The sequence below is a fragment of the Mustela nigripes genome, chromosome 14 (assembly GCF_022355385.1).
Source record: "Mustela nigripes isolate SB6536 chromosome 14, MUSNIG.SB6536, whole genome shotgun sequence".
In the NCBI taxonomy this organism is placed as follows: domain Eukaryota; kingdom Metazoa; phylum Chordata; class Mammalia; order Carnivora; family Mustelidae; genus Mustela; species Mustela nigripes.
The window spans coordinates 41,761,199-41,772,251 of record NC_081570.1 but is presented as its reverse complement, the minus strand read 5'-3'; the positions used below and the strand labels follow the sequence as shown (position 1 = coordinate 41,772,251).

The 11,053-nt window shown below is 41.2% G+C and overlaps 1 protein-coding gene across 4 annotated transcripts in view; it reads left to right on the top strand.

Annotated features, from left to right (window-relative positions):
- The first annotated feature begins 43 nt into the window (after positions 1 to 43).
- The window catches only part of ORC1 (origin recognition complex subunit 1), a 28,970-nt gene continuing 17,960 nt past the window's right edge, over positions 44 to 11,053 (top strand). The window contains exons 1-7 of one of the 4 annotated variants that reach the window (XM_059374738.1): positions 44 to 200; positions 550 to 703; positions 3,546 to 3,664; positions 5,006 to 5,105; positions 5,731 to 5,858; positions 8,299 to 8,481; positions 9,616 to 9,930. In XM_059374738.1, coding sequence (XP_059230721.1) covers positions 5,011 to 5,105; positions 5,731 to 5,858; positions 8,299 to 8,481; positions 9,616 to 9,930 — 721 coding nt within the window. In that variant the 5' untranslated portion in view covers positions 44 to 200; positions 550 to 703; positions 3,546 to 3,664; positions 5,006 to 5,010. The remainder of the gene's footprint in view (positions 201 to 549; positions 704 to 3,545; positions 3,665 to 5,005; positions 5,106 to 5,730; positions 5,859 to 8,298; positions 8,482 to 9,615; positions 9,931 to 11,053) is intronic. The other 3 variants (XM_059374737.1, XM_059374736.1, XM_059374739.1) reach the window with 3 other exon arrangements.

Genomic DNA, 11,053 nt, shown 5'->3' with positions numbered 1-11,053 from the left:
GCTGGGACAGCCTGGGGGCGGAGCCACGGCGTTTGGCGCGAAATTTTCTTTTCTCCACCTTCTTTCCTACTAGGCGCCGGCTTTGACTCCGGCGTGCGCCCAGTGGATGTAAGAGGAGTCCAGCGGGGGCAGGTTAGAGTTGCTGCGGCTCCACGAACTCTTGGAGCTGAGACGGTGGGAGCAGAGGGCTTCGGCGCCCGGTGAGTGTGGCATTACGGGGCTGGAGGGGAATCTGAGCCAGCAAGACTGGAGAAGTTCTCTGTGGACTCAGTCATTTATTGATTCATTCAGCAGATATTTACTAAGCCCCTGTTAAGTGCCAGGTACTGTTCTAAGCCCATTAGGAGCATTTTTCTTTTCCACATCCTGATTTATAAAAGGCTTCCCGCTTTGTCGGGGACTGAGGGGTTGCAGTTAGGGAAACCGGAAGCCAACAGAGAAGCGTGAGCATCCCTGCCCCCAGCGCCCTGAGATTCCCATTAATGATCTTAACCATCCCTCCTATCTGCTTTGACCTTGTGAAGCTTTTCCGTCTTTTTCTCCTTTGAGGCGTCGTGAACCAAGCACCACAGGGAAGGCAGAACAGAAGTTATTACCCCATCTTACAGATGTAGCAATTGAGCCCAGAGAGACTTGTCTAGGTCGCTTTTTGTGAGTAAGGGGCCTGGCTCCCACCCAAGCCTCCCCGCCAACCTACTCCCAGGTGAGCTCCCTTAATTGCGGGATTTTCATCCACCTTCTTTCTAGGATAGAAGTCTAAAGACATGTCTTCTACTTCCTTCAGTCTAACCCTAGAGTAGAAGCGCCTTCTAATTTTCATAATTGGAAAAAGCACTGGACTTAGAGGCATGAGATGTGAGATTCTTATCGTGGTCTACTGTCTGTGAAACTGCAATGATTAGATATGTGAGTTTTCGATTTTAGTTGTCTGTAAAAATGGTACCCTCTTCGGAGCTGATATGGGGTACTTGTGAATGCCAACGGAGGTTTCCGATGTGAGAGCACCATTTACCAAGTCTTTCTGCAACGGTTTTTAACAGAGGGTAATATGTGGTTGTTAGAAGGTTTATGAATCCCTGAAATTAAGTGCAAAATTTTGTGTGAATTGTGAGTTTCCTAACATTCCTCAAATTCTTTTTTTTTTTTTTTTAAGATCCACGGTCTCTTACAAATAAATGCAAGGGATTAAGGGAGTGAGGAAGTGAATTTGCCATTTTGCATTTTCTCACTTAATCCAAGAATAGTGCCTGGCACATAATGGGTGGTTAATATATGTTGGTTGAATTATAGAAAGGTTCTATTATTATCATCCCCATTTTGTGGGTAAGGAAATTGAGGTCCATTTGACTTCCCACTTAGTGGCTGGGAAGCCTAACTTATTGTAGTAAGGTCACCAGAAGCATGTTGTCTCAGGCATATGTTACATTATTCACTTTTACACAGGTGTTGTAAGGTGAAGTGGTTTAGAGTCCTTGAAATCTGGCTGCTCAGGGTTTGAATTAAGACTCTGCCATCCTGTGTACCATTGGAACAAGTTAATCATTTTGAAGTGCTCATAGCACTTAACTTTCATTCAGCAAATATTTATTATTGAGAGTCTGTTGTGCACTTACTATGTATTAGCATTGGACTTAGGTTATTTTGAGCATTAAATGAGATAAATAGAGTTTTGGCTACATTTTCTGTCATATTGGCTCAGTACATACCTGATATCATTTTTACCGCAATTCCCTTATATTTTCCTTGGGTGTGGCACCCTATACTGGGTGGTGTGTCTGTTCAAGATTTGTGGTATCTGCAACAATTAAGAGCCTGTGGGTGGTTATCTCCTAGAAGCAAAGCCTTTGCTCCACCAAGTCAGACCTGCCTTTCCACCCCATTCAACATCCCTCTTGGGTAATCTCTCTGCTAATGGTGCTTGAGATGAAATACTGGGTCCTGAAAGTAGGGTAACAGTACAAAGAGGCTTGACATCTTTATGCTGCCTCTATAGAAGGATTCTTGATTAATTGTTTGAACTCTTCATTGAAAAATAACTAAATACTGACAAGTGCAGATATCATAAAGGTACCGGTCAATGAACTTTCTTGAAGAGAACATACTTGTGTAACCAGCTTCCAGATAAAGAAACAGGACCAGCATTCCAGAAACATGTCCCTTCCCCACTGTGCTCTCTTTCAGTCACTTAGGTTACCTTCTGTTCTGACTTCTAACACCATGGGTTACTTTTAACCTATTTTTAAGCTTTATGTGAATGGAATCAATATAGTATGATTTCTTCTGGTGCCTGATTTCTTTAGCTCATTGTTATTTTGTGAGGTCCCCCCACCCCCGCCCTGTGCATTTGTAGTTGGTTTATTTCATTGCTGTATAGTGCGGCTACATACATTTTGGTTCATGTCTTTTGATGTTTTTCTGTTGGGTATATTGTGTTGAAATTGCTGAGTCATAGGATGTGCATTTGTTTAGCTTTGGTTGCTACTGCCCATTTTTCAAAGTGGTTTTACCAGCTTAAATGACTTCCAGCAGTTCTGGAAGGGTTCTGGCTGTTCTGTGTCCTTACCACGCTTGCTACTGCCCTAATGATTTTTAAAACCAGTTTGTTTTTCATTCATTCATTCACCTATTTTATTGCCAAGTCTTAACCTAATCTCTGAGTCTTAACCTAACCTAATCTCAGTTACAAACAAGATAGACAGGGTCCCAAGATCCCTGCTTTTGGAAGTTAACATTCTAGCGTAGGAAGTACAATAAATAAGAAAGTAATGTTACTGCTTTGATCATAGGGTGGTATAATGAAATATGACCCCGAGGGACAGCATAAGATGGTGTGAGGGTAATTTCCATTGGGTATCAGTGAAGGCCTATCTGAGAAAGTTTTGTTGAGGCCAGGACCTGAGCCATCCCTGAAAAGATATGCAAAAAGAGAGAACAGCAATGGTGTAGTAAGTCTGAGGGCATAACAACTTTGGCCTTTTTGAGGTTTGGAAAAGCAGGCCTGGAGCAGAGTGCTAGACCAGGGTGAAGCAAGTTTTACATCCAAGCCCAGATAGTCTTTCTTGCAATATCCCTACTTGCTCAGCTTAGGGTAAATCACCCACCCTTGTACATATATGTTTATGTACTGGTCTCATTGAACACAGTGCATGGGCTAGTAAGGGAATGTTAAATTTTATCTTGGAGTGGCTTTTGAAGGAGGATTCCTGCTTTAGTAGGATTAAATATCATCTTGATTTAAGAGTTGAGAGCATGGATATGATTTTCTTAGGTATACATGAGACCCTTATAGGAATGGCCTTAGTCCTTCTGTTTGCCAATTTGGGGTATGAAAAAATAAGATTATTGTTTCGGTGTAGTCAAGTATCATAGTCCAAGTGACAAATCAGGTATTTATCCTATAATTAGATTATGCAGGAGTTGTAGACAGTATTCTGGGAGATAACCCCTTTGCTACAAAGCTCTCAGTGATTTTCCAGTTTTGTTTTGTTTTTTAATGGCAGAATTTAGTGAAAATTGTAATTGATTTGCATCTTTTGTTCTCTCAGTAGCCTATTTTGCCTGATTGCATTGTGGAAAGGTGAAAAGTTCCAAGTTTACTTCTGATAATACCGTTACCAAGTTTACTTCTTACAGATCATCCATTAAAAGGAATATTTATTGTAAGGTAAGTTAGTGTTATGTATTTCCTCGATGCTTATTGAAATTCAAACACTTCTCCTAAATTTTACCAAACGCTCATTGAATATAAGAATCCAAATTCATTTTTTACTTGACATGAGTCATTGCTCTTGTTCATTTCTGTGATGTACTTAATTAAAATTAGATTGATTTTAATACTACCGTGTTGTGAATTATATAGTACTCTTAATGCTCTTTAAAGCAATCATTCACCCATCATTCGTAAGCTGTGTATTTACTAATGACTTAGCATTTTTTCTTCTTTTTGCTAATTAGTTTCCTCAAAGTAGATTTAAAAATACCTTTTTTAAAAGCAGAAAATCTTGTAGGTCAGAATGTTCCTGAGTAGAGAATAAGACATAATTGTACCGAACTTCAGGAAGCAAGGTTGTTTAATCAGGATATCAATATGCTATTAAAATTCTGTTGTTTTCAACACAGACTGAAATTTTTGTTCATCTATCAGTAATTTAGAGTAATTCTGTCAGACGGATTAAAGAAAAAATTCTTTTGTCAAATATTAGCTCCCATAAAAACAGCAGTTAATTTAGAGGAAAGATTTATTATTTTAATTACTTAAACTTAAGATAATAGATTAGTGGGCACCTGGGTGGCTCAGTGAGTTAAGCGTCTGCCTTTAGCTCTGGGATCAAGCCGCCTGTCAGGCTCCTTGCTCAGTAGAGAGTCTGCTGCTCCCACTGCTTGTGCTCTCTCTTTTTCTCTCTGTCAAATAAATAAAGTCTTAAAGAAAAAATTAAAAAAAAAAAAAATGTTACCAATAGCTACTTACTATTCAATATTCAGCTTAGAAAACCCCTATAGGAAGCATTTGCTACCCGAACAGCCACAAGACCTGGTCCTCTAACTTGCAATAGTCTCTCTGGGTCCATCTCTTGACTTTTCACACTACTAGTTGTCCTTTAGTGCATTTATATTTTATCCCTATCTTGATTATAAGTGTTGTGAAGATATGAACAACCGTCTATCACTGTCTTTTAGTTTCAAGTTGTTAGATGTTTAATATCTATCATTGTGCCTTGTAGCTAGTAGGTACTTCTAAAAACTTAGAGTTTCTTTTCCTACATATTGACCCTGCCTAGGAAGAGGTAAGGTGTAGTACAAGATATATGCAGATGATAACATAGACGATAAATTGTCTATGTTCAATCTTAATGAAGTTTGACTTTTCTCAAAGAAAATGTTTTCTAAAATCTGCGGGAATGTAATGGGAGCAGAAGAGAAGGCTAAACTCATTGAAGGCAAGACTGTGTGCTAGAATCCATCAGAGCATTGTCATGTTAACTCAGAGTTAGTGACTTCTACACAGGAACCATGGCGTGCTACCCTACAAGGCTGAAGACTAGACAAACTTATTCATGGGTTGGCAAGCCGTCTTTGGACCAAAAACTACGCTACTACACCTACAAGTGAGTGTTGGACTCTGTTGGTTGTCCTGGAAGTAATAACTTCTCCTCACTAAACTGTTAACTTATATCCACCCTGTTCCAGTTACTCTAGATTGAGAACTGAGGGACAGTAAATATGAAAGGATTATAAGGAGGGGTTTTATTTGGTATAAGATGATAGCATAAATATAGCAGTGATAGAGGAAGACACGTCAAGTTAATAAAATTTAGTATGTGTGATGATGTTGTGTTTATTTAAAGTGGGTTCTTTGTGTCTGCATGATAACGGTAGGATTCACTGTTGTTACTATGTCCTCTCAGCCCTAGAGGTCTCTGAAAATTTTGATACTGTTATTGGGCAGGTTTCATACTTCGGGAAGCCTTTATTCTTTGTCAATAACTAAGAGAGGTTGACATTCATATTAAGGCCTCTGGATTAACCGTCCACATTAAAACAATTCATTCAACCCATTTAATTTCTTCTTGCGTATGGCTTTATGGGCGAATTGGTTTCCTAGTAGGATACTTGGTCATCAGAGAGAAACTAGGAGATTTTCCAGTTGGAAAGCACTTTCATCTGCCCAGAGGGTACCAAACGAGGTAGTCTACCCTAAGTGATATCCTAACATGTTTCTCTCCTTTGTAGAGAAATGAGTGTCAAAATGGAAGGTGGTCTGAGTGAGATTCATATCCAAGTTGGACAGTTCGTGTTGATAGAAGGGGATGATGATGAATATCCATATGTTGCTAAATTGGTTGAGTTGTTTGAAGATGGTAAGTTTGGGGCTAGAATGAAAACCATTCCTTATCATGAACGATTGGGAGCTGCAAGATTTTTGATTGCTGACTTCTCTGTTTATAGCTCCATATAGGGTGTGAGCCCTAGATTCTGAGGTGGGGTCATTTAAGCCCTGGCTATACCATTTTATACCTCATAAACTTCTCTACTCATTAGAGCAATATTGGGTAAAAGTGGGATTGGGGGAGTAGTTCCAGAATTTAACTTTCTTATTATTTTTAGGAATGGGCTAAAATAGTGGCTCAGTTGGTTAAACAACTGCCTTCAGCTTAGGTCATGATCCCAGAGTCCCAGGATTGAGTCCCGAATCAGGCTCCCAGCTCCACGGGGAATCTTTTTCTCCCTCTGACCTTCTCGCCTCTCGTGCTCTCTCTCACTCTCTCTTCCTCTCTCAAATAAATAAATAAATTTTTTTAAAAAATGGTCATTAAGGCAGGATTTTTGGAATGGACAAAGGATGAGTTCACAAGGAAGGGGGAAGAAAAATAGGTGATTTACACTATCATACAGACTTATCTTTTAATTTTAGCATAAGGAAGTTAGGGGGGAAATAGGTGATTTGCACTATAATATAGATTTTTTTTTTAAAGATTTTATTTATTTATTTGACAGAGAGAGATCACAAGCAGATGGAGAGGCAGGTAGAGAGAGAGAGAGAGAGAAGCAGGCTCCCTGCTGGGCAGAGAGCCCGATGCGGGACTCGATCCCAGGACCCTGAGATCATGACCTGAGCCGAAGGCAGTGGCTTAACCCACTGAGCCACCCAGGTGCCCTATAATACAGATTTTCTTTAAAAAATATTTTACTTATTTATTTGAGAGAGAGTACGAGTCGGGAGGGAGGGTCAGCGGGAGAAAAAGAAGCAGATTCTCTTCTGGGCAAGGAGCCCTGCGCGGGGGGGCTTGATCCCAGAATCCTGGGATCATGACTTGAGCCGAAGGCAGATATTTAACTGACTGAGCCACCCAGGCGCCCCCAGACTTGTCTTTTAACATGAGGAAGTGAGTGAAGAATTTTGCAAGTGTAACTTTTTTACAAGGGAGGAGTTAAACTGGATTGGGAAGGTGTATCAGTTGATGTTCAGTCAGGAACACAAAAACACTTTATACCTGTGTATAGTGTTGAAAAGGCTGGAAGAACAAAAGGTGGTATTTCCCAGAGATCAATAAGTACAGAAAGCCATGACTTCCCCCTAATGCTGGAGGAACAAAGGGAAAGGTAGAGCCTGCATGTCTGCATTCACAGCCCTCAACTGATTTTCTGAGCTTTTAACGCTCTGCAAAGCAGAGAAGAGTGCAGAAAGGTGGGAATGGGACAGAGTTCTAAAAGGAGGATTAAAAAGAAATGGAAACTACACAAAACCGTGTCTTCCAAAAGCTAGGAGGGGAATGATGCGGCAGTTATTCCTGCTTACAAGAAGGAACTGATCGGGTGAGAGGATGAAGATATTTCATGTTACAGAGATAGGAAGGATATTTGACAAGAAGGGAGGAAAACCTCATCAAAGGAATATCCACCAGGGGGAGCACCTCAGCACTGTGGGCTTTTGTATTTAAGGTACAGACCTTTGTGTATAGAGTTTGGAGTCTGTGGTGCTCCTTTGATGGCTTCAGTCTTTCTCTGAAGAGCGCTGGGGAAGAGAAGAGGTGATGACGATGGTGGCACTATTGAGCGTGTGCCCTTTCAGTTGGACCGAATGCTGGTACAGAGTGATGTTAATGATATATTGCAAAGATAAAGCTAAAAATTGCAAGCATATGTTTGTCAGAAGTCACCTCAATGACTGATGCTTTAGTTTTTGTCAAGATTTTTATTTTGCTGCTTTTTGATGGCCTCTTTATAATCACTCATTCATAAGGTTTGTTCACTGCCTCTGATTAGAATTTCTCCTCTCAAGTGCCTTTTGTAATTTCTTCGATGACTAATAACCTTATTGGGAAGTCCAGCCAAGTGAGAAGGACATGAATGCTGGGTGGAGTCAGATTGCTGCTGGTTGGTCCTGTAACCTTTGGCAAATTTTTTTAAGGTCCCTGTAATTTGATTAGTTTGTCTGTTAAAGGGAGATGGCCATAGTACCTACCCTGAAGGGTTAATGTGCTGATTAAAAGTAATATGTTCATCGAGGTGCCTGGGTGGCTTAGTTGTTAGGCTTCTGACTTTTGCTCGGATCATGATCCCGGTGTCCTGGGATCAAGTCCTGCATTGGGCTCCCTGCTCGGTGGGAAGCCCGCTTCTCCCTCTCTGAGTCCCCCTGCTTGTGTTTCCTCTCACTGTGTCTCTCTCTGTCAAATAAATAGATAACATCTTTTAAAAATATGTTAACCAAGTATTATCAGGTGCTTAGCACAGTGTCAGGCACACAGGAAGTGCTTAACAAATGTTCTTGCATCTCCCTTTTGTACCTATCCCTCCTAGATTCTGAGCTTCATTCTAAGAAACGTGCTCGAGTACAGTGGTTTATCCGTTTCTGTGAAGTTCCTGCCAGTAAACGGCATTTGCTAGGCCGGGAGCCTGCTGCACAGGAGATATTCTGGTATGATTACCCTGCCTGTAACAGCAACATTAGTGCTGAGACCATCATTGACCACGTGCAGGTAGGTGATGCTTTGATACTTGGGTTCTATCTTGAAGCTTATTTCTGGCTGCCTCCTGAACTGCATGACCTCAGAAACATTCCTGGCTCTAATTTACCCCACAGAAATGAATTTTTTCCTGTTTGTTATCTTTTCTGCTTACTGCCTACTTCATCTCAACAAATATTTATCAAGAGCACTTAGCATGTGTTAGGAGCCTCCAGGAGGAAGTGACATTTAGGTTGTGACCCAAGGGATAAGCAGGAATTAGCAAATGAATCTCGGTGGGAAGATGTGGTTGTGGCAGGCTCAAAGCATTGCAAGGCTAGATACGCTTGCTTAAATGAGGACTTCACCTTAAGTGGATCAGTACAAAGGGTGTTAGTTGCTAAGGGCAAATTTGTATTATGGGATTTTGTGATAAATCAGGTTCCAATGAACTACAGGATGAATGCAGACACTAGTTTGGAGACTAAGATACAGGTTACTTCTTAAGCTACTTCAGGCCCCCCAAAATAGGGGATCATATGATATGAAGTGTGGTCCCAAGTTTGATTTAATGGTAGGGCAGAGAGACTTGGGTCTGGCATGACCAGTCAGATTTTCCCAGTCTATGAGTCCAGCATAACATATGCCTCAAAACAATTTGTTTCTGAGTGAAGGAGCGAAAGGCAGATAGACAAGTTGAAACAGCAAAATGGGTTGATTTAGAAAGGCAGAGAGGGAAGAGGGGTATTTAGGCGGGAGCATGATGGGGGAGAGGAGCAGGACTGCGACAAGCCAATCTCGGATAGTGATGGAAGGCCATCTGGGAGAGGACTGAGCACTCAGGAAGTAACATGGGGCCATTTTTAGAATGCCCCCAAAACCAGTGTAATAATCAGATCTTGGGGTAGCAAGGAGCCGTTAGAGACTTCAGCAGGGGAGCATGCTTAGAAAAGTTGTGGGGAAATTTGGCATGAGTGAATAGATCGGACTGGGAAAGAAAGCAACATGGGGTATGGATATCATACTCCATAAGCAGGAGTCTGGAAATATGCCTCTTTAGTTTGGAAGAGGGACATCGCAGGTAGGGATGTAGATGTAAGTGCTTTTTAATCATAGCTCTCATGAAGCATCTGTTGGCTTATTTGGTTCTCATTTCTTCCTGTTCAGGTAGTAGCTTTAGGCCCAGATGAAGTGATACCTGTGGATGTGAGAAATGAGGAGACACTCTTTGTGAAACTATCTTGGAATGAGAAGACATTCAGGCCACTATCACCAGAACTATTTGCAGAGTTTGATCGGCCACAAGAAAGTAGTCCTAGGTGCCAGAAGCCTGTGGGAGCCAAGACTAAGGGCCTGGGAAGCCCTTCTTCGACCACAGCAGAGCATGCAATCAAAAGGATTGAATCAAGGCACTCTACCTCCAAATTTCGCCAAACTCCTTCCCATCTTGTCACCCCAAAGGCAAAGAAGAGATTGGAGCTTGGTGGTAAGTGCAAGATGGGTCACAGTGGGCAATACTGAGACTAATGGAAAATGATAAAATATTAACTCATGCTGTAATATCCAGTTAATGCCCCAGTGGACCAAGTACTGAGTAGACAAGTGTTGAAATACACATAAAATTTAGCATTTAGTCATTTTTAAGTGTACAGTTAAGTGGTATTAAATACATTCACATTTTTGTACAGCCATCCCCATCATCTTCTGCAATGGAAACTGTAGCCATTAGACCATAGCTTCCCATTTCCCCATTTCTCATCCTTGGGCAAACACCACCATTCTTTTTTCCTGAATTTGACTACTCTAAATACCTCGTTTAAGTGGAATCATATAGTAGTCATCCTTTTCTGACTGGTTTAAGTTAGCATAATGTCATTAGGGACCATTCGTGTTGTAGCAGGTATCAGAATTTCCTTTTTTTTAAAAGATTGAGAGATATAATTAACGTATAGCATTATATTAGTTTCAGATATACAACATAATCTGTTCACATCTCTCACCATACATAGTTAAAATATTTTTTTCTTGAGGTGAAAATGTTTAGGCTTTACTCTCTAAGCAACTTTCAGGTATGCAGTAACAGTATTCTTAACTTTAGTTGCCGTTATCTTGCCACGCACACTGTATCCTCATGAGTGACTTAGTCTGACCTCCTTCATCCATTTCACCTGCGCCTTGACTGGTGATCACCTGTCTGTTCTCTTTATCTATGAGCTTGGTTTTGTTTTCTTAAAGTTCAGAGGGATGCCTGGGTGGCTCAGCCAGTTAAACGTCTGCCTTGGGTTCAGGTCATGATCCTGGGATCCTGGGATGGAGCCCCACATTGGGCTCCCTGCTCAGTGGGGAGACTACTTTTCCCTCTCCCTTGCCTGCTGCTCCCTCTGCTTGTGCTCTGTCTCTCTCTGACAAATATATAAATAAAATCTTTAAATAAAATAAAATATAAATAAATAAGTCCTTAAAATTTAGATTCCGAGTTGCCTGGGTGGCTCAGTTGGTTAAATATCTAACTTTGGCTTAGGTCATAATCTCGGGGTGCTGGGATCGAGCCCCAAATCAGGCTCAGTGGGGAGCCTGCTTTTCCCTCTGCCTGCTGTTCCTCCTGCTTC